Source organism: Bombina bombina, chromosome 5, assembly GCF_027579735.1.
Source record: "Bombina bombina isolate aBomBom1 chromosome 5, aBomBom1.pri, whole genome shotgun sequence".
In the NCBI taxonomy this organism is placed as follows: Eukaryota; Metazoa; Chordata; class Amphibia; order Anura; family Bombinatoridae; genus Bombina; species Bombina bombina.
The window spans coordinates 297822767-297847550 of record NC_069503.1 but is presented as its reverse complement, the minus strand read 5'-3'; the positions used below and the strand labels follow the sequence as shown (position 1 = coordinate 297847550).

Here is a 24784-nt window from a genome sequence, read left to right as displayed (position 1 = left end):
GACAATGATCCACTCTGGTCTGCGGAAACTCATTCCCTGAGACAGGTGATCCTGAGACAACCACCAGAGGAGTGAGTCTCTGGTTTTCTGGTCCATTTGTATCTGGGGAGACAAATCTGCATAATCCCCATTCCACTGTTTGAGCATGCACAGTTGCAGTGGTCTTAAATTCGAGCAAAGGGAACCACGTCCATTGCCGCAACCATTAGTCCTATTACCTCCATGCACTGAGCTATGGAGGGTTGAGGAATGGATTGAAGAACTCGACAAGTGTTCAAAAGTTTTAACTTCCTGACCTCCGTCAGAAAGATCTTCATTTCTACCGAGTCTATTATTGTTCCCAGGAAGGGAACCCTTGTGAACGGGGACAGAGAACTCTTTTCTATGTTCACCTTCCACCCGTGAGACCTTAGAAAGGCTAGAACAATGTCCGTATGAGCCTTTGCTTTGTGAAAGGACGACGCTTGTATTAAGATGTCGTCTAGGTAAGGTGCTACTGCAATGCCCCTTGGCCTTAGCACCGCTAGAAGGGACCTTAGCATCTTTGTGAAAATTCTGGGGGCAGTGGCCAATCCGAAGGGAAGAGCCATGAACTGGTAATGCTTGTCCAGAAAGGCGAACCTTAGGAACTGATGGTGATCTTTGTGGATAGGAATATGCAGGTACGCATCCTTTAAGTCCACGGTAGTCATATATTGACCCTCCTGGATCATTGGTAAAATTGTCCGAATGGTTTCCATTTTGAATGATGGAACTCTGAGGAATTTGTTTAGGATTTTTAAATCCAGAATTGGCCTGAAAGTTCCTTCCTGTTTGGGAACTACAAACAGGTTTGAGTAAAAACCCAGTCCTTGTTCTGCTGTTGGAACTGGGTGTATCACTCCCATTTTCAAAAGGTCTTCTACGCAATGTAAGAATGCCTGTCTCTTTATCTGGTCTAAAGATAAGCGAGACATGTGGAACCTTCCCTTTGGAGGAAAGTCCTTGAATTCGAGAAGATACCCCTGAGAGACAATTTCTAGAGCCCAGGGGTCCGGAACATCTCTTGCCCAAGCCTGAGCAAAGAGAGAAAGTCTGCCCCCTACTAGATCCGGTCCCGGATCGGGGGCTACCCCTTCATGCTGTCTTGATAGCAGCAGCAGGCTTATTGGCCTGTTTACCCTTGTTCCCGCCTTGCAATGGTTTCCATGCTGGTTTGGGCTGGGATGCGTTACCCTCTTGCCTAGTGGCTGTAGAGGTAGAAGCCGGTCCGTTCCTGAAATTGCGAAAGGAACGAAACAGACTTATTTTTAGCTTTGAAAGGTCTATCCTGTGGAAGGGCATGGCCCTTTCCCCCGGTGATATCTGAAATAATTTCTTTCAACTCTGGCCCGAATAGGGTCTTACCCTTGAAAGGAATATTAAGCAATTTTGTTTTGGACGACACATCCGCCGACCACGATTTTAGCCAAAGCGCTCTACGCGCCACTATTGCGAAACCAGAATTTTTCGCCGCTAATTTAGCTAACTGCAAAGCGGCATCTGTAATGAAAGAATTAGCCAACTTCAGGGCGTGAATTCTGTCCATGACTTCATCATAACGAGTTTTCTAGTTCCTCAAACCAAAAAGCCGCTGCAGTGGTTACAGGAATAATGCAAGAAATTGGTTGAACAAAAATTTTCTTAAGTAAACCTTCTAATTTTTTTATACATAGGATCTTTGAAAGCGCAACATTCTTCTATTGGTATAGTCGTGCGCTTAGCTAGCGTTGAAACTGCTCCCTCTACCTTGGGGACCGTCTGCCACGCATCCCTTCTGGGGTCAACAATTGGGAACATTTTCTTAAATATAGGAGGGGGAACAAAAGGTACACCTGGCTTCTCCCACTCCTTATTCACTATATCCGCCACACTCTTAGGTATCGGAAACGCATCAGTCTGTACTGGGACCTCTAAGAATTTATCCATTTTACACAATTTTTCTGGGACCACCAAGGGGTCACAATCATCAAGTGTAGCTAGGACCTCCTTAAGTAGGGCGCGGAGGTGTTTTAGCTTAAATTTAAATGCTATGGTATCAGGCTCTGCCTGCTGAGAAATTTTTCCTGTGTCAGAAATTTCTCCCTCAGACAGGCCCTCCCTCACCGCCAAGTCAGATTGATGTGAGGGCACTACAGATAAATTATCCTCTGCGTCTGCTTGCTCATTTTCTGTATTTAACACTGAGCAATCACGCTTCCTTGGAAAAGCTGGCAGTTTGGATAAAAATGCTGCGAGAGAATTATCCATTACTGCTGCTAACTGCTGCATAGTAATAGCAATTGGAGCGCTAGATGTACTGGGCATCGCTTGCGCGGGCATAGCTGGTGTTGACACAGAAGGAGGGGATAGCGGGCTATCCTCACTACCTTCAGCTAAAGAATCATCTTGGGCTACATCTTTAAGCGTGATTGTACGGTCCTTAAGCTGTTTGGACGCTATGACACACTTCACACATAAATTTAATGGGGGAACCACCTTGGCCTTTAAACATACAGAACATAGGCTATCTGAAGGGTCAGACATGTTTGACAGACTTAGACAGAACTTCAATGCAATAAAAATTATTTTTGACAAAAACGTTACTGTCTCTTTAAATAATAAAAGTGCACACTTTATTACTGAAACATCAGAAAACCATCAAATAAACATCCTATTTTAATGAAATTTTCACCACAGTGTCTTAATGCTTTGAGAAGATTGCACACAATTTGCCTCCTCCCTCTACATTCCAGAGTGGAGGGGCCTTTCTGACTAGATTATGTGTCTAAATAACTGCCAGGCGTAATATTAAACCCCATAAGTGTTTCAAAGTCTGAAAAAACACCTTATTTATACTTCAAACATGCCAAAAAGCAATCGATTTAGCCCACAATAGTGTCAACCAGCATAGAGCCCTTAATATAAGCCATAATTTTATACAGAGTCTAAGAAAAATGGCTTACCTATCCCAGAGGGGATATCTGACAGTCTTCTAGCATTACTTGGTCTTGTTAGAAAAATGACTGATCATACCTGAAGCAGTTAAGCCTGCAAACTGTTCCCCCCAACTCAAGTTCTCTGGTATTCAACAGTCCTGCGTGGGAACAGCAATGGATTTTAGTTACTGGTGCTAAAATAATATTCCTCTCAGCAGACATTTTGATCACTTTCTGCTGCAGAGCAAATAGTACAAGCCGGCACTATTTTAAAATAACAAACTCTTGATAGAAGAAATAAAAAACTACAACTAACACCACATACTCTTTACCACCCCCGTGGAGATGCTACTAGTTAGAGCGGCAAAGAGAATGACTGGGGGGGCGGAGCCTGAGGGGAGCTCTATGGACAGCTCTGCTGTGTGCTCTCTTTGACACTTCCTGTAGGGATTGAGAATATCCCACAAGTAAGGATGAAGTCGTGGACCGGATACACCAATGTAGGAGAAAAACAACATATAAAGCAAAATTATCCATTTCCTTATATGGCAGTTTCAGGAATGGGAAAAAATGCAAACAGCAAAGCCCTCTGACATAGAAAAAAGGCAAGAGGCAAATAAAAATGGGTTCTTAAATAATGAAAATATTTGGCGCCAAGTATGATGCACAACAAACAGAAAAATATTTTTTGGCGCCAAAAACGTCACACTCGCGTCAGATGACGCAACCTTGTGAAGGACTCGGCGTCAACTACGACGCCGGAAATGACGAATTTGAGTCAATGAACGTAACTTCACGCCAAAAAATCTTGCGCCAAGAATGACACAATAAACTTTGGCATTTTGCGCCCTCGCGAGCCTAATTCTGCCCGCGAATTTAAAAAGACAGTCAATTTGAAAAAGAGACTATACCCCAGGTAAGAAATACATTTTCATAAAAAAGCATTTCCCAGATATGAAACAGACAGTCTGAAAAAGGAGATATACTGAAAACCTGAATCATGCCAAATATAAGTACAATACATATATTTAGAACTTTATATAAATACATAAAGTGCCAAACCATAGCTGAGAGTGTCTTAAGTAATGAAAACATACTTACCAAAAGACACCCATCCACGTATAGCAGATAGCCAAACCAGTACTGAAACGGTTATCAGTAGAGGTAATGGAATATGAGCGTATATCGTCGATCTGAAAAGGGAGGTAAGAGATGAATCTTTACGACCGATAACAGAGAACCTATGAAGTAGATCCCCGTGAGGAAAACCATTGCATTCAATAGGTGATACTCCCTTCACATCCCTCTGACATTCACTGTACTCAGAGGAATCGGGCTTAAAAAAATGCTGAGAAGCACATATTAACGTAGAAATCTTAGCACAAACTTACTTCACCACCTCCATAGGAGGCAAAGTTTGTAAAACTGAATTGTGGGTGTGGTGAGGGGTGTATTTATAGGCATTTTGAGGTTTGCGAAACTTTGCATTTCCTGGTAGGATTGTATATCCCATACGTCACTAGCTCATGGACTCTTGCCAATTACATGAAAGAAACCTGTAATACCAGCGCTGTAGGTAAGTGAGCGGTGACAATAACGTGCAAGTTAGCACCGCACCCATCATAACGCAAAACTCGTAATTTAGCCTTTAGATATCCTATTAAATCATTAAATTGGGACAAAACTGCATCAATATTTACCAACAGTACGGTACAAAAAGGAACGAAGAAGTTCAACCTCAGTTGCCAATTCAGCCAAGCGAAAGTAAACAACTTGGTTATGTAGCACTGGCTTGTTGAAGATTTTTCGCTGGCTTGTATAATCAATTGTTTCTTTTATGATGTTTTCCATTGGTGTAATAACTAAAATTGAAAACACACAGAATTAAGCAAATAAATTGATTAAAAGACTTCTTTATATACTTAATGAAGCATATAATGGTATTAGTTAGGTCATATATAATTGCATTGAAAGGTATTTACAACAATGATTTTTTAAAACAGCTTTTATAAATTATAAACCAATTTTCCTCATACTATTTGATAAAATCACTGCAGTGAAACAAAGCCGTGGCGACTCCGACCATTTTTAATTCCAATTTTGAACTTTTGTATACGTTTACTGAATTAAATCTAACTCTGCAAACAAAAATAATAAAAGGTGGCAATTGGTTGTAAAAATGGGAAGTGATGACAAGGTCACAAAAATCTAACTGAATAAACAAATACATATCAATCTAGCAGGCAGGTGAACAACAGATCCATGTTAAAGCATACTATTTATTTATCCATTAAAAACAGATATCAGTGCCTTGTGCATGAAACGCGTAGGATTGTTTAGGCTATCTATTGCCTAAGCCTTTTTGTACCCTGATATCTGGTTTTAATGGATAAATAAATAGTATGTTTTAACAAGGATCTTTTGTTCTCCTGCCTGCTGGATTGATATGTATTAGTTGTTTAAAACTATGGAGCCGAGGGAAAGGCTTCTACTAATTACAAGCGGTGCCTTTTCTGTTATACACAGCAATCTCGTAACTTCCGTATAACAGCATTTAATACAGACGGCTCTAAATTTTTCCTGTTTGTCTACAGACAGTTGCTGAGACGGATGTACGCAGCATTACAAGGTACCCATCAAAAACATTGTTTCATTATAGTTTAATTACAACACCTCTTTCAATCAATACAAAACAAGTAAAGTAAAGCTTAGAGATATTTTTACAAAAGACATGTTAGGGTAAAGCCAAATATGTAGGCAATCCGCAAAATGAAACTAACCGTCTTTCTATATTAAAGATATACTTGCAATATTTTTCCCCGGTGTAGCTTCCACTCATCTTTCAAAGCAGTAATACTTTCCTAAGAACACTGAATGTACTATATTACTACAACATATGTTAGTGTGGTCCACAAGCACGTTGCAAATTATTTACAAATGGTTACGTTATTTGGACATTAAGTTGGAATGTTGTTTAATTTGGACCAGCAGATACACTACAAATCATAGTATTACAAAGCTTTGAGCCGTATATGACGGTCACAAATTTAAGTGAGTTTGTTAATCTAACTAAATATACCAAGAGACAACTAAATCTGAGATATGACCTGCATCTACATCAATAGTTATTATACAACTGTTGGTAGATTAGACTCTAGTGGGAAGTTACAATTACAGTTATGGGAGTGAAGCAATAATTCTTCCTGGGACAAATTTGCTAATTGGGGAATGTTTTCTATTGTGTTTTTAGCCTTAATTTTAGTTGAAATTAACACAAAATCAGGGGTCGGCAAATCTGTTTAAAATTTAAGAGCCAGTAAGAAAATTAAGGAGGCAAACATACTTTTAGAAGCCAGACAGTGGTATTTGTAAATAGATAAATGGAGACCAACCCAAATAGGTGCCAGGGGTAAAATTCAAGGAGCCAGTGGGTCACTGGCTTATGGGTTTTTCGAGCCCTGAAATAAAGGTCCAGCTTTAAAAATCCAGGCCAGTGGCATACGTTCTAAGCCATGCTGTAACATTATAAGCTAAGAGTGCTACTGATCTATTATTGATAGTATTAAAGGGACACTGAACCCAAGTTTTTTCTTTCATGATTCAGATAGAGCATGCAATTTTAATCAACTTTCCAATTTATTCCTTTTATCACATTTTCTCCATTCTCTTGGTATCTTTATTTGAAAAGCAAGAATGTAAGTTTAGATGCCGGCCCATTTTTGGTGAACAACCTGAGTTGTTCTTGCTGATTGGTGGATAAATTCCCTCACCAATAAACAAGTGCTGTCCAGGGTCTGAACCAAAAAGTGGTTTGCTCCCCCGCTTCGATGCCATCTTTTTAGCAAGAGAACAAAGAAAAATTGATAATAGGAGTAAATTATAAAGTTGCTTAAAATTGCATGCTCTTTCAGAATCACAAAAGACAAAATGTGGGTTTGGTGTCCCTTTAACTGGTCTATAATGATTAATTTATTAAAACACCACCCACCACTTCCATCTTTTCAACCGTGTTTGCTAAAACCCACTAATGTTAAGGTATATTAATGAACCCGTGTATGCTTATCAGAGGTGTTATTATTACTGTAAAAATACTCAAACTATATTATTTTCTGCATAATACAAGTAATACGATTCAATATTTAATTAGAAATATGCCTATAAATATATTTTCTTGCATATATTGGTAATAAATACCCAGTGGCATAAGTTGATTTTGTTATTCTTACTGATTTTGATTTCTTGCTGTCAGTTATTTATTCTAGGGAAAATTATCATGACATTCTTTTTTTCTGTGGATAATTATTATGACCTTCTCCATACCTTCTGCTATCAATACTTCACTTTGGAGTAAAGTTTTTGAGATATACAGTGTAATATTAAGCACCATGCCCCTTAAATGTGCATTTTCTATCGACTGGATATTTGAAAGCCTACTTACGTGTTCTTAATCATTCAGGAGTGCAGCTGGAATTGTGTTTGCGTATATATATATATATATATATATATACACATATACACAGTTTTTAGCATCATTGCTGTTACAGAGTAAACTGCTTGTGTAATATGGATATGCATGTGTATGTATGTATGTATATATATATATATATATATATAAAATTTTTAAGATTGCTATATTTAGAACATATGTAGAGCCTATGACTGAATAGGGATGACTTAAAGGGACAGTCAACACCAGAATTTTTGTTGTTTAAAAAGATAATCACTATATTACCCATTCCCCAACTTTGCATAACCAACACAGTTGTATTAATACACTTTTTACCTCTGTGATTACCTTGTATCTAAGCCTCTGCAAACTGCCCCCTTATTTCAGTTCTTTTGACTCCTAGGTAACTTCACGTGCGTGAGCTCAATGTTATCTATATGATACACATGAACTAACACCCTTCAGTGGTGAAAAACTGTCAAAAAGCATTCAGATTAGAGGTGACCTTCAAGGTCTAAGAAATTAGCATATGAGTCTACCTAGGTTTAGCTTTCAACTAAGAATACCAAGAGAACAAATCAAAATTGGTGATAAAAGAAAATTGGAAAGTTGTTTAAAATGACATGCCCTATTTGAATCATGAAAGTTTATTTTGGACTTGACTGCCCCTTTAAGTGTTTAATTAGGAAGCAGTTTCTAAACATACTGTTGCTTACATATTTGTGTATATTCAAGTGGACATAAGACAAAGATGTATTCATTATAATAAGCTTTATAGTGTCTCTCTCTGACTGAGAATAAAGAAATGTATGGGATTTATAGCATAAATCATTACTTTGGTACAATAGTTAAGGTGGGGCAGAAGATATCTGTTCTATTTCACATGGAACTTTAACACAGATAATAAAACTCTGATATCATTCCCCATTGGCTCTGGAATTTAAATTTATTAGCTGATCGGACTTTATCATGATAGGGAAGAATTATATGGTTTAAATCTCACCATGATAATATTTAAAACTTGCAATAATGATATGAATGATATAAAACAGAATCTTGCAGTATGCAGAATAATGAAGATGAATGTAAGTTAAATACTTTTATCCTTTAAAGTAGTTATGAATAAATATCCAGGAAGCAGTAAGTTAATATACTGTATGTCTTGTTATGATAGGGTGGGCAATAAAATAAATAATACAAGTCTCATAATGTGTTTATTCAAACTATTTATTTAGAAGAAAAGTATTGGATTCCACCACTATATCAATACATATATACACAATATATATATACAATGCACAGATTGATTGACAGGGCAAAATGTCTGTTATGTTTGGGGATCTGAGAATTGCTTGCACTGAAATAAAACAGAAAAAAAGCAACAGTAATCGGTGTCCAAACCATCATAGGATGAAAGTGCTATTATTAGCTATCACCTAGATTACAAGTTTTGCGTTCATGTTTTAACGCTGAAATAATTGCCATTTTAGCGTTAAAACAGCAACGCAGCCATTACAAGTCATGTCGGTAAAGCTTTACCGCAAGCCTTTTAGCCTGTACCGCAACGTCAGTCCCGCACACGTAAAAATTAAGTTTTTTCATTGGTACTTCCATAGCCCTGCCATTACGAATTATGCGGTCAGGCTACAAAGCTTGCGTTGTAGCCTATACCGACAAGATCCATTCCGCAATCTAAAAAGCAGTAGTTATGAGTTTTACGCTACAAAACTAACATAAAACATAACATAACATAAAACTCATAAAGTGTTACGAAGTTAAACACCCATAAACTACCTATTAACCCCTAAACTGAGACCCTCCCGCATCGCACACACTATATTAAACCCTAATCTGCCGCTCCCAACATCGCCGCCACTAAAAATAATTATTAACCCCTATTCCACCGCTCCCGACATCGTCACCACTATAATAAAGTTATTAACCACTAAACCGTCGCTCTCCCGCATCGCAAACACTATTGAAATATTATTAACCCCTAATCTGCCGTCCGCCCACATCGCCCCCACTGTACTAAACTTAAGCCCTACACCGCCGCCACTATAATAAACCTATTAATCCCTAAACCGCAAGCCCCCCACAACAAAGAAAATACTAAACTAAACTATTAACCCCTAAACCAAAAGCTCCCCACATCACAATAAACTAAATTAAACTAGTAACCCCTAAACCTAATCCCCCCCCAAACTTTATATTAAAATTACAATTTACCTATCTTAAATTAAATCTTAGCTGTCAAATTAAAAGAACTAAGTTTAAACTAACAATTAAACTAATATAATTATTAAACTTAAATTAAACCAATTAAATAAAACTAAACTACACATTAAAAAAATCTTAACACTACTCTAAAAATTACAAAATATCTAATTACAAAAAATAAGACTAAATTACAAAAAACAAACACTAAATTACGAAAAATAGCAAACGAAACTATCCAAAACAAAAAAGAATTACACCTAATCTAATAGCCCTAAAAAAAATAAAAAGCCCACCCAAAATAAAAAAAACCCCTAGCCTACAATAAACTTAAAAGGGCCTTTTGTGGGGCATTGCCCCAAAGATATCAGCTCTTTTCCCTGAAAAAAATACAAAGACCCCCCCAACAGTAAAACCCACCACCAAACCAACCCCCCAAAATAAAAAACCTAATTCTAAAAAAACAATCTACCCATTGTCCTGAAAAAGGGCATTTGTATGGGCATTGCCTCTAAAAGGGCATTTAGTTCTTTTGCTGTCCAAACCCTAATCTAAAAAATAAAAACACCCCAAAAAAACCTTAAAAAAACCCCTAACACTAACTCCCGACGATCCACTAACAGTTTTTGAAGTCCAGCTTGAACTATCTTCATCCAGGCGGCGAAGTCCTCATCCAGGCGGCGAGAAGTCTTTATCCAGACGGCCTCTTCAATCTTCAACCAGACGGTATCTTGATCCCGGCGGCGTGGAACGGGTCCATGCTGAAGACATCCGGCACGGAGCATCCTCTTCATACGGTCAATGCAAGAGAGACGTTTCAAAATGGCGTCCCTTGCATTCCTATTGGCTGAAATTTTTGAATCAGCCAATAGGAATTAGAGCTGCTAAAATCCTATTGGCCAATAGGATTTAAGCAGCTCTTATTCTATTGGATGATTAATACAAAAAGGCCCTTTTAAGGGCTATTGGTAGTTTATTCTAGATTAGTTTTTTTTTTATTTTGAGGCGTTGTTTTTTTTATTGGGTATTAGAATAGGAATATTTTTTATTATTTTTGATAGTTTGTTTGTTATTTTGTGTAATGTATTGTTTTCGTTTTGGGTGGGTTTTTATTTTTAGATTAGGGCTTGCGCAACAAAAGAGATAAATGCCCTTTTAAGGGCAATGCCCATACAAATGCCCTTTTCAGGGCAATGCGTAGATTAGGTTTTACTTTATTTTTATTTTGTGGGTTTGGGGGGTGGGGGTTTGTATACTATTAGGGGGTGTTTGTTTTGTTTTGGAGCAAAAGAGCTGTTAAAGGGACATAAAACCCATTTTTTTTTCTTTCATGATTTAGATAGAACATAACATTTTAAACAACTTTTTAATTTTCTTCTATTATAAAATGTTCTTAGTTTTCTTGTTTTCCTTTGTGGAAAAGCAGAAATGTAAGCTCAAAGTGTGCACCAGTCTGCAGCACTATATAGCAGCAGTTTTGCAATAATGTTATACATTAGCAGGGGCACTAGATGGCAGCACTATTTCCTGTTGTGTAGGTATCTCTTAAACAAAGAATAGGATGAGAATGAAAAAAATTTGATAATAGAAGTAAATTGGAAACTTTTTTGGGGTTTAATGTCCCTTTAACTTTAGGGCAATGCCCTACAAAATGCCCCCAAAAGGTTTATTACAGATTAGGTTTTTTTTTTTTTGTTTTTTTTTTAAAAAGTAGGATTTTTTTTTATTGTTTTGTATAATTTCGTTTGCTATTTTTTGTGATGGTAGTTTTTTTTTTGTAATTTTAGTATTTTTTATTTTGTAATGTTAGTGTAACACAAGTTAGGTTTTATTTCACAGGTAAGTTTGTATTTATTTTAACTAGGTAGTTAGTAAATAGTTAATAACTATTTACTAACTAGTCTACCTAGTTAAAATAAATACAAACTTACCTGTGAAATACAAATAAAACCTAGTCTAGCTACAATGTAACTATTAGTTATATTGTAACTAGCTTAGGTTTTATTTTACAGGTAAGTTTGTATTTAGTTTTAAATAGGTATTATTTACTTAATAATTGTAACTTTAGTTTAGCTCTATTTTAATTATGTTAAAGTTAGGGGGTGTTAGGTTTAGGGTTATGATTAGGATTACATTAGGGTTAGGTTTAGGGGTTAATATAGTTTAATTTAGGTTGCTGCAATGTGGGGGCTGGCGGTTTAGGGGTTAATAGGTTTATTTAGTGGTAGTGTTGTGGGAGGTCAGAGGTTTAGGGGTTAGTACCTTTATTTAGTGGCGGCGATGTCGGGAAATGGCAGAATAGGGGTTAATAACTTTAATATAGTGGCTGCGATATCGAGAGCGACAGATTAGGGGTTAATAACTGTAGGTAGGTGGCGGCGATGTCAGGGGCAGCAGATTAGGGGTGTTTAGACTCAGGGTTTATGTTAGGTTTAAACGTAACTTTTATTTTCCCCATAGACATCAATTGGGCTGCGTTACAGAGCTTTTCATTCCGCGATCGCAGGTGTTAGGTTTTTTTCTGACCTGCTCTTCCCATTGATGGCTATGGGGAAAGCGTGCACAAGCACTTAAAAACAACGCTTGTATTTTGTGTGATATGGAGATCAACGCAACTATATCGCACGCACAAGCCAGCTGTTTGAAAACTTGTAATGGCTGCGCTATAGGGGGTTAAAAAACGCAACTTTTGTTGTGTTAGTTAAAGGACCAGTCAACACATTATATTTGCATAATCAACAAATGCAAGATAACAAGACAATGCAATTAGCACTTAGTCTGAACTTCAAATAAGTAGTAGATTTTTTTATAACAAATGTCAAAGTTATGTATATTTCCACTCCCCTTGTACCATGTGATAGCAATCAGCCAATCACAAATGCATATACGTATAGTCTGTGAATTCTTGCACATGCTCAGTAGGATCTGGTGACTCAAAAATTGTAAATATAAAAGACTGTGCACATTTTTTTTAATGGAAGTAAATTGGAAAGTTGTTTAAAATTACATGCTGTATCTGAATCATGAAAATTTAATTTAACCTAAGTGTCCCTTTAATTTCCCTATAGCGCACATAACTCGTAATCTAGCTGTATTATTCTTATGAACACATTTCCAAAGTTACAACACTTGCTAACTTTAAAATAATATTTTTTTTTAAGCATGCAAATTACGGAGTGAAATGGGGTTAACACACAGTAGAAATACTGCTTACATGATCTAGGAGAATACAGAATGTAATTTTTTGACTATATTTGCCCTTTAAGACCAAAACTTCTCCAGCATTCATTATGAAGCTGAATAATATACAGTAGTATTATTAATCAAGAACTGGGGTCTCCATGTGTTTGATATTATCAGATATTTACAAAGAAGACATTAAGTTCAGGCGTACTGATGTCTAAAAACTGCTAAAAACTTCTAAGCCTCATTCTATTTCCTTTTAATTGCACTCTATTTCTACCTCTGACCGTATAGGGGAAATTGAGATCACCCGCTTAGTACTGAAATAGATAAGGTATTAAACTTAGTATTGAACCAGATAAGGTATTAAACTTAGTATTGAAATAGATAAGGTCCTAAACGTACTACTGAAATAGATAAGGTCCTAAATGTACTACTGAAATAGATAAGGTCCTAAACGTACTACTGAAATAGATAAGGTCCTAAACGTACTACTGAAATAGATAAGGTCCTAAACGTACTACTGAAATAGATAAGGTCCTAAACGTACTACTGAAATAGATAAGGTCCTAAACGTACTACTGAAATAGATATGGTCAGAAACTTAGTATTGAAATAGTGTAGATAAGGTCCTAAACTTTTTACTGAAATAGATAAGGTCCTAAAGAAAGTACTAAGATAGATAAGGTCCTAAACGTAGTACTGAAATAAAGACAAATTGTGAGCATCGCCGAGTGACAACACTGCAACCAGTCATCATCATTCTTTGTTGCCTATGCTGCCCTAAATGCCTCTAATGAGTGTGTGTGTGGCAGCAGTGAAGATGCCCACAGGGTAAGATTCATCTATCTTGGACAAAAGGGGCATTGTAATGATCAAAAGCTCCTCCTCTTTCCTGGCACCTTTTATGTATTATAAAGAAATATCATAGTGGTACAATATTGCTTTTTTTATATTTTGTGCTATATATTGGAATTAAAGAGATTGTAAAGTCAAAACTAAACTTTCATGATTCAGATAGGGCATACAATTTTAAACAACTTTCCAATTTACTTTTATCTTCAAATTTGCTTTTTTATCTTGGTATTCTTTGTTGAAGGCTAAATCTAGGTAGGCTCATAGCTATCTGATTGCTAAGCCCCTGTAGGCTGCCTCTTATCTCACTACATGCTATCTGTTTTTCCCAGCTAGACAGTGCTAGTTCGTGTTTTGCATATACATAACATTGTGCTCACTCCTGTTGAGATATGCATGAGTCAGCACTAATTGGTTGAAAGGCAAGTTTGTAAATAGCCCTGAAATAAGGGGGAAGTCTGCAGAAGCTTAGATACAAGGTAATCACAGAGATAAAAAGTATATTAATATAACAATTTTGATTATAAAAAAGTGGGGAACGGGTAATAAAGGGATTATTTATCTTGTTAATAAGAAACATTTTCAAGTAGACTGTCCCTTTAAGTATTTTCTGTTTTATTTATGTTCAGTGTAGATGAGTAACTGATAATTTCATTTATAGATTTTTATTAGATCGTACAGAATAAGATCCTCTATTAAATGGACATGAAACCCACTATTTTTCTTTCAAGGTTCAGATAGAGCATACAATTTTTAAAGCTTTTTCATTTACTTCTTTTATCACATTTGCTTCATTATCTTGATATCCTTTGTTGAAGGAGCAGTAATGTACTACTAGGAGCTAGCTAAACAGGCATACATGTGCAGCCAACAGTTATTAGCTAGCTCCCAGTAGTGCTTTGATGCTCCTGAGCCTACCTAGGTATGATTTCCATCAAATGATGTCAAGAGAACAAAACAAATTAGATAACAGAAGTAAATGTCTATCCTATGTATATATATACATATACACAGTGGGGCAAAAAATTATTTAGTCAGCCACCACTTGTGCAAGTTCTCCCACTTAAGAAGATGAGAGAGGCCTGTAATTTTCATCATAGGTATACCTCAACTATGAGAGACAAAATGTGGAAACAAATCCAGACAATCACATTGTCTGATATGGAAAGAATTTATTTGCAAATTATGGTGGAAAATAAGTATTTGGTCAATATCAAAAGTTCATCTCATTACTTTGTTATATATCCTTTGTTGGCAATGACAGAGGTCAAACGTTTTCTGTAAGTCTTCACAAGGTTGTCACACACTGTTGCTGGTATGTTGGCCCATTCCTGCATGCAGATCTCCTCTAGAGCAGTGATGTTTTGGGGCTGTCGCTGGGCAACACGGACTTTCAACTCCCTCCAAAGGTTTTCTATGGGGTTGAGATCTGGAGACTGGCTAGGCCACTCCAGGACCTTGAAATGCTTCTTACAAAGCCACTCCTTTGTTGCCCGGGCAGTGTGTTTGGAATCATTGTCATGCTGAAAGACCCAGCCATGTTTCATCTTCAATGCCCTTGCTGATTGAAGGAGGTTTGCACTCAAAATCTCATGATACATGGCCCCATTCATTCTTTCATGTACAAGGATCAGTCGTCCTGTTCCCTTTGCAGAGAAACAGCCCCAAAGCATGATGTTGCCACCCCCATGCTTCACAGTAGGTATGGTGTTCTTTGGTTGCAACTCAGCATTCTCTCTCCTCCAAACACGACAAGCTGTGTTTCTACCAAACAGTTCTACTTTGGTTTCATCTGACCATATGACATTCTCCCAATCTGCTTCTGGATCATCCAAATGCTCTCTAGCATACTTCAGACAGGCCCGGACATGTACTGGCTTAAGCAGGGGGACACGTCTGGCACTGCAGGATCTGAGTCCCTGGCGGCGTAGTGTGTTATTGATGGTAGCCTTTGTTACGTTGGTCCCAGATCTCTGCAGGTCATTCACTAGGTCCCCCAGTGTGGTTCTGGGATGTTTGCTCACCGTTCTTGTGATCATTTTGACCCCACGGGGTGAGATCTTGCGTGGAGCCCCAGATTGAGGGAGATTATCAGTTGTCTTGTCTGTCTTCCATTTTCTAATTTTTGCGCCCACAGTTGATTTCTTCACACCAAGCTGCTTGCCTATTGCAGATTCAGTCTTCCCAGCCTGGTGCAGTTCTACAATTTTGTTTCTGGTGTCCTTCGACAGCTCTTTGGTCTTCACATAGTGGAGTTTGGAGTGTGACTGTTTGAGGTTGTGGACAGGTGTCTTTTATACTGATAACAAGTTCAAACAGGTGCCATTAATACAGGTAATGAGTGGAGGACAGAGGACAGGTCTGTTAGAGCCAGAAATCTTGCTTGTTTGTAGGTGACCAAATACTTATTTTCCACCATAATATGCAAATAAATTCTTTCCAAATCAGACAATGCGACTGTCTGGATTTGTTTCCACATTTTTTCTCTCATAGTTGAGGTATACCTATGATGAAAATTACAGGCCTCTCTCATCTTCTTAAGTGGGAGAACTTGCACAATTGGTGGCTGACTAAATACTTTTTTGCCCCACTGTGTATATATATATTTGCGTGGAGACAGGCCCTTACACCTGACCGTTGTTACTGCTGGCTCTGTTAACTGTTTGCCATTGTCTGTGGCATACGCTTTTTAAACTTCAATAAATTTTCGTAACTTTTTTATCCTACCCTGCCTGGAGTTTGCCTGTATCTTTTTTACTTACCCTTCAGAGGAATCTGTGCCATCGGCGATTGTGCGCTTATCTTCACTCCTTGTGATCTATATATATATATATATATATATATATATATATATATATATATATATATATATAGGAAAGAAGCGTGAAAAATAGCGCAAAAATAGGCACCTTCAGACCACAGTTGATAAAAAATGTCAAAGTTTAATATGCCAAGCTAAAAACAGAATAACCGTAGCATGGTAGATAAAAAAAAATATACAAAATAATTATCACATCACAATGTGAACAGGAACATTAGCAAACATGTTTCGTGCCTGCGCACTTGATCACTGCATAGGTAAATACCTGTGCACACCTGCTATTTAAAGGGGCAAGCTCCCCTATGTATTTAAAGATACAGTATCTGAATACTTTGATGTACATGTATGTTGTAATAATACGGAGTATAGTTTAAACCTTTGTAATTAAAATATATCTAGCTAGGTATATTTATGTCTTTACATGATATTATTGCTTACATGAAAACTAGAAAGATACATTATATATTTACCTATAAACCCTTAAAGAAAAAGAAAAAGTAAAGGAAAATTAGAGGAAATATTATTATTGTTTAATGGACTCGCCAATATAAGAATATTTGGCTTACTGGTTGTAAAGAAGATCTATTAAGGATACCTGTGGCAATTTTATATGTTTTACCTTAAGAAAAACAAAAGATATATAATGTCTCATGTAAAAGTATCAAGATCTCTTCTGATGTTTAGGCCATGAGGAATGGTAGTCTTAAGGACAAACATCCAATATATTTCTAGCTTGTTTAATTTATTCTCTCTGCTGCCTTCTCTTTTCCAAAATGGGACATGATCAATACCTTGTATACAAAGTTTTGAAATATCTGAATTGTGGCATTCCCTAAAATGTCTGGCCACTGGGGTGTCAGAATAAGCATCTTCTAATGACCTCAAGTGTTGTAAAAATCTGTCCTTTAGTGAGCGTTTAGTTTTCCCTGTATACTGTTTTCCACATAATTGGCAAGTTAGTAAATACACTACAATTGATGTAAAATTTTATATTGTGCTCTTGATCTGTAGTGTTGGACTTAAATTTTGGTCCTTCCAAAACATGACAACATGTCTTGCAAATTGGGCGTCTGCATTTATAAAATCCTGTTTTTTTAGGTAACCACGTCTGGTTAGAACCAGATGGTAAATCTGAAGGAGATAATGAATTACCTAAAGTTTTTCCCCTTCTGGTGACATAATCACAACCTTCATGTAAAATTTGGATCTGTATCTAATATATGCAATGAGTCCTTAATAATATTGCATATTTTGTAATAATCATTACTGTATGTTGTTATGAATTTCGGTTTATTCTCTTGTTTTGACTTTCTCATAGAATGTTTATATTTAAGTAAGTTGTCTCTTGGTATCAAATCAATATCATGTTTTATCTTCTTAAGAAGTTCTACCTTATAACCTCTCTCTACCTTATAACCTCTCTCGTGGTGATTTTTTGTGCCTGGTCTTGATACATTTCTTCAGTGGAACAATTCATTTTTGCCCTTATGTATTCCCCATTGGGGATTCCATTAATTACATGTCTGGGATGGCATGAATTGTATTCTGTCGTATTTCCTGATGTTGTTTTTCTCTTCAGTAACACAATCACTTGTGATCTCCAGATCTAAAAATTTAACATTCTGAGAATTAACCTCTCCTATGAATGAGATGCCACAATCATTGTGATTGAGAAAATTACAAAACTGTTTTGCCTCATCATCACTTCCGTCAAAGATGAAAAACAAATCATCTATATAACGGTAGTACTGAATTATCATGCCCCTGAAGGGATTCCCATCTGCAAAGACATGGGACAGCTCCCACCATGCCATAAAAAGATTGGCATAGGAAGGGGCAAATTTTGCCCCCATAGCTGTCCCACGTCTCTGCAGATAGAAATCCCTTCTGAACTTGAAAAAGTTGTGCGTCAAAAGATATTCAATAGCCAAAAGGAGAAAATGTTTCACAATAGGCTCAAATTTCCCATAAAGGTCAAACATATATTCCATAGCCACCATACCCTTTGTATGTGCAATGGAGGTGTACAAAGAGGACACATCCACTACACAGAACCTATACGTATCTTTCCATTTGACTTCTCTTAATTTATTTAGTAAGTCAGTGGTATCCTGAATATAGCTTGGTATCTGTTTGACGAGAGGCTGTAGATATGTATCTATTAATTCTGAGAGTGGTTCATTGAGGGAATCAATTCCCGCAATGATAGGACGTCCAGGAGGACAATCCATGCTCTTATTTATTTTGGGAAACATGTGAAACACTGGTGTGACTGGATATTGTGGAATTAAACTTTCACTAACTGCCATATCAGTAATGTTGTTATATTTCGCCACTTGTACTATTTTAACCAATTCCTTTTTATAAGAAGGGGTAGGATTTTCCTTTAATTTAATATACACATCATTGTCAGACAGTTGTCTTTCTGCCTCTGCTACATAGTCAAGAGTGTTTAACACAACAACATTTCCGCCTTTGTCAGATGGTCTTATTGTAATATTGGCATTATTTTCTAGTTGTTTAACAGCTAACCTTTCTTTGTTTGTTAAATTGAATGATATGTAGTGTTTTTTTTTTTGTGACCTTCTCATGTAGAGCCATCAATTTATCTTCCACAGTTTTCTGGAACACATCTATAGCTTTTGTTCTAGTGTGTACAGGATAGAAATAACTCTTTTTTTTACATTTTTCAAGGTTTGGTTTACTCAATGCCTGACTATTAGAAGAATCTATGCTATTGTCTCGTGAAATATGCTGTAAATCCACAACAGTACACCAATCTGAAAAAGACATTGTACCAGAGGCAGTATCCCCAGAATTAACTGGTACATTAATATCCTCATTCTGTGCCACCAAGTCAGTAGTACAAAAAAAATGCTTGCGTAGGGTAATCTTTCGCACGAACTGATTAACATCAAGAATGGTCTCAAATAAATTGAATTGACTTGTTGGCACAAAATTGAGACCTTTAGATAACAACTTAGTTTCTGATTCATTAAGTACATAACCTGACAAATTAATAACACTATTATTGTTATTCATGCATATTTTGGGCCTCTCTGTCCTTGCGACCTCGTCAGATATGTTGTCTGTGTCTTGTGTTTCTTCTTGGTGCGGTCTTGATTCTGTTTGTAACTTCCTTCTTTTCTTGCCTTTGCCCCGTGTTCCTCTGTGGGTTTTTTTCTTGTGGGCATTCTTAGTGACCCCTCGTTTTTTGACTGTGATGTTGATGCCTCTATCACTTCCTCTGGCTCTAAATCTTGCAGTACTGCTGGTATTTCTGCTTCATAATAATTATCATTATCTGATGAGTCCACTTTGTATTCTGTATCAGAAAAAGTCACTGTTTTACCAGATTTTCTATTTGTTCCTTGTTTCTTATTATAACTTCTGACTTTATAGGTGGAATTGTCATGTGTCCATTTGTATACCTGGTTAGCCTCATAATCTCTTCTGTCTCTTACCATCTTGCGAGACTTAAATAGCCACAGTTCCTGTTTAAAGGTACTCATATTTGTTTTAAATTGCTTATCATAGCTATCAAATTTATCATCACCTTGAACTGTTTTTAGTTTCTCTTGTACCTCCCTCATTTCCTTAAGTAGATCTGTTCTTTGTCTTCTTTTATATTCAATAAGTAAATTCATAAGCGCAAAGGAACAAATATCCAGAATTTTGCTCCATTTCGCTATAAACTCCATGTCATTAACAATAAAGGATGGAAACTTCCTAATGCGAAGTCCTCTTGGGATACGTTTGTCTTTAAGGTACATAGAGAATGATTTGATATCCAGTTGATATCTAGTTTTATGTCCCTCTTTCTGAGTGCATCAATTTCAAAAAAGAGGTTATGAATGGTTAAAATCAAATAATCCAACGTATCATTGTCTCCCTCATTGAAATCACTTAATACATAGGAGCATTCCTCAATTTCCTCCATCTTGTACACCGATAGTAATACAAAAAATGCGTGCTACGGTTATGGCAAATGATATGACAGAAATAAATAACTCGCCTCCTCTTCAGCCATGTTGATGTGATATCCTCGTTACAAATAAATTCTTTCCAAATCATACAATGCGACTGTCTGGATTTGTTTCCACATTTTTTCTCTCATAGTTGAGGTATACCTATGATGAAAATTACAGGCCTCTCTCATCTTCTTAATGGGAGAACTTGTACAATTGGTGGCTGACTAAATCTTTTTTGCCCCACTGTGTATATATATATATATATATATATTCAAACACACACACACTTTATTTTTTGTTTCTTTTTGCATTAAAAATACATTTAAAATATATTACAGCATTTAAAAAAACAAAAAAACAAACGGTAATGAAATTTGTTTAAATTTACATTTGTAGGACGTATCACTATCAAACAATAGATCAGTGGAGGTTGTTATCATCAGCAGTCTATCTTGCACATGAAAGAGAATATGTAAACATTTTTTTTGCATTAAAAAGTTCAGTAATTTTTTTTCAGAGAAATTTCAAAATGTATTTCAATTTGCTGGACCCTTGACAACCATTAGCCAATCACACTCATATACATATACACTGTGAACTTTTGCTCAAGCCCAGTTGGAACTGGTTCCTCAGAAAGTGTGTATATAACACTGTGCAGTAGATAAAGGAAGTATATTGGGAAGTCTCTTAAAACTGCATTCTTTATCTGAATCATTATTTTTTTTTAATGTCCCTTTATTGATGGTTTTTATGCTGCTGCTCATAACAAGAATGCAATCAGTACAAAAGCAATGTCTCATTGGGAAAACATTACATCAGAACACCATTCATAATTCCCTAAGTAACTTACTTTATTTCTTATGAATCTATTATTACAAATTGTAACTCCATGACATGTATGGGAATATTTTTCAAGTAACTGCCTTCTAAAAATAAAGAAGATGCTTGGCAATAAAAATGTAACATTTTGTAACAGCCTTGTTCTATCCTCTAGTTTTCCAGCTTAATCACCCACTTGTTCCCAAGGAACTGGCTGACCAAACTATGAAACAGCAGTATTGCACGTCAGTGCTAGTAAGGAAAAGTTCCTCTATGGTTTTTTAATCCACTTGGAATAGGAAATGTTTTTTTTTTTTATGTAGACACTGACTAATTACATTTCATACTAAAACAAAAACATCTCCAAATACAAATATTGCAATATATTAAATGAACTAAATTGCAAAAAATAAATAAATGTGTTAAGTAGTTACTTTTTCTTTAGAATGTGTTAATTTTTTTGCCTTGGTGATTAAGAAAACAAGAGAGTATATTACTCACTGCTGGCAACTCCCCACATACGTTCCTCTTGGAATTGCAACATCTGATACGTAAAGCCCATTCCTTCCTCTCCAATCAAATATTTACTTGGAACTCTGACATCTTCAAAGAATATCTGTGCAGTATCTGATGATTTCATGCCCATTTTATCTATTTTTTTTACAACGTGGACACCTAAAAAGTAAAAATTTAATATGTTGTGATGAAATAAAAGATTAGTAACAAGACAAACATTTGAATAACTGTACAAATTGCCATTGTTTTCATTCCGCTGCTTAAAGGGATATAAAACCCAAATGTTCTCTTTCGTGATTCAAATACAGCATGCAATTTAAAGCAACATTTTATTTTACTCCTATTATCAATTTTTCTTCATTCCCTTGGTATCTTTATTTGAAAAGCTAAATGTAGCAACCAATCAGCAAGCGCTACCCAGGGTGCTGAACCCCAAATGGGCCAGCTCCTAAGCTTACATCCCTTCTTTTTCAAATAAAGATACCAAAAGAACAAAGAAAAATTAATAATAGGAGTAAATTAGATAGTTGCTTAAAATTGCATGAATCATGAACGAAAAAAATGTGGGTTTTATATACCTTTTTAATTATAAACTTGCCAAGCAAATAGATCAATATTGTGGGATATTTTTACAATAAATAAATGTATGTTAATCATCATTTGCTAAGCTACTTTTGGTTACGGTTCAGTTTTATTCACACAATATTTACAGCACCTAAAGGCTGGTCACATCAAAATAAAGCAATGCATTTCAGCATTAGGAAATTAAATATTCCCTTTAGAAGGGGTTATTGATCTTTAACTCACCCCAGTGGGCAGAGGAGTGAATAGTAGATTTAATTCTACACAAATAATTAGGTTTTCTTCACTAAAAAGGTAGGTGAGACAAATTAACAGAATGCATTATGATCCTGGTTATAACAACAAACTCTTTGAAACAGAAGTCAATAATTGTTCTAGAAAGAATGTATTGACCTCTAATGTGAATCACACCAGGCATCAGGGATTATATCTAATTTGTTAATAAGGATGAAAAGTCTGAATAATAGTTATGGCTTTTGGCAAAAAGAGTTTGTAAGAACAAAATACAGTGATCTTTAAATAGAAAAATAACATGGTACATAGAAGTGTTTCCCCTGTGTTACATAGCCACAGTGAATTGTGCATGAATGGCATGGCTACAACCTTTGCAAAAAAAAAAAAGAAAAAAAATATTAATTATGAATAATATAATAGCGTCAGTATGGACTTAAAAACATAACATAAAAATTGCACAATAAAATTACGTCAGAATGTTATGCAAAACTTCTAATGATACTTAAAGGGACATGAAACACAAAATGTTCATGATTCAGATAAGAGAATGCAATTTTAAAAAACATTTCAATTTACTTTTATTATTTAATTTGCTTTATTGTTCAGACAACCTTTGCTGAAGAAACAGCAATGAACATGAGTGAGCCAACCGCACAAGGCATCTACATGCAGCCACCAATCAGCAGCTATTTGGCATATTTAAATATGCTTTTCAACAAAGGATATTAAGGGAATAAAGCAAATTAGATAATAGAAGTACATTGGAGAGTTGTTTAAAATTGTATGCTCTATCTAAATCATGAAAGAAAAAAATTTGGGTTTTATGTTCTTTTAAATCTTGTTCACTTTAAGCAACATTAACAGTTTAATGCTGTTATGGCGTTCTATTCCGTCCTAACTGCGCTGGGCTTTAACGTCGTTAGGACGGAATAGAGCATCCTGGCCATTTGGCTGTCCTGAAGCCAACAGGGCTACTGGATGCGATCACAGTCTGGAGGGCGTACCTAGCGTCATAAGGACGCCCCCTGACCCGATCCCATAACTAAAATCTTGCGATCAAGATGTAGACAAATTGACCCTGTCATGAAAGGGTTAAAGGGACAGTCTACACCAAAATTGTTATTGTTTAAAAAGATAGATAACACCTTTACTACCCATTCCCCAGCTTTACACAACCAACATTGTTATATTAATATAACTTAATAACATTTAAACCTTTTAATGTCTGCCTGTTTCTAAGCCACTACAGTCAGCCTCCTATCAAATGCTTTTTTATTAGCTTTTCACAACAGAATTTCATGTGGGCCATATAGATCACATTGTGCTCTATCCCGTGGAGTTGTACATGACACTGCACTAATTGGCTAAAATGCAAGTCAATAGATAAATAAAAAAAGCCATGTGATAAGGGGGCTGTCAGAAGAGGCTTAGATACAAAGGTAATCACAGAGGTAAAAAGTATATTAATATAACCATGTTGGTTATGCAAAACTGGGGAATAGGTAATAAAGGGATTATCTATCTTTTTAAATAATAAAAATGTGTAGTTGACTGTCTCTTTAAATTCATTCAACCTCCATTAGATATTGAACTAAAGGGACAGTAAACACCTTGTAATTACAAGACATTTCTGCTTTGTTGGTATAGAATATTATATCAACCAAGTCTAAATATTTTAAAACAAATTAACATCTTGTTTACTAATAGTTTTTCAATAGCCAAACTCCACCCACTACTAGTCTTATTTGGCTTATCTGTAATGGGGGCACACATACTTTAGTAATCAGGCACTACAGCCCCCAGAACTTAAAACATAAAAGTGTTTAAAACTTTGAAAAAGAATGAATAAACTAGAAGTTTATCTAAAGTCCATGGTAGCATTAATGAAATATTTAAATGTCCTAACAACATCCAAGGAATTCAAAGATCTTTCTGAAGAATTTTTAGAATTAGGACACAAAGAAGGAAAAACAATCTCTCTGCTAATATTATACAAAGAAACAACATTAGGCAAAAAATCTAATCATTTCCGTAAAACAGCCTTATCCTGCAAAAAAAAAACAAAAAAAAAAAACATAAGGAGTTTCACAAAAAAGATCAGATGACTCAGAAACTCTTCTAGCAGAAGAAATTAGCCAAAAGAAATAATACTTTCAAGAAAGTAGTTTATTGTCCAATTTATGCATAGGTTCAAAAGGAGGAG

The 24784-nt window shown here is 36.0% G+C and overlaps 1 protein-coding gene across 3 annotated transcripts in view; it reads right to left on the bottom strand.

The window, feature by feature from the left end:
* Window positions 1-24784, bottom strand: part of LOC128660289 (probable acyl-CoA dehydrogenase 6) — a 754599-nt gene that overhangs the window by 116066 nt on the left and 613749 nt on the right. For 2 of the 3 annotated variants that reach the window (XM_053714056.1, XM_053714055.1), the window contains exons 7-8: window positions 21751-21924; window positions 4637-4798 (exon numbers count right to left, since the gene is read on the bottom strand). In XM_053714056.1, the coding sequence (XP_053570031.1) occupies window positions 4637-4798; window positions 21751-21924 (336 nt within the window). The remainder of the gene's footprint in view (window positions 1-4636; window positions 4799-21750; window positions 21925-24784) is intronic. The other variant, XM_053714057.1, reaches the window with a different exon arrangement.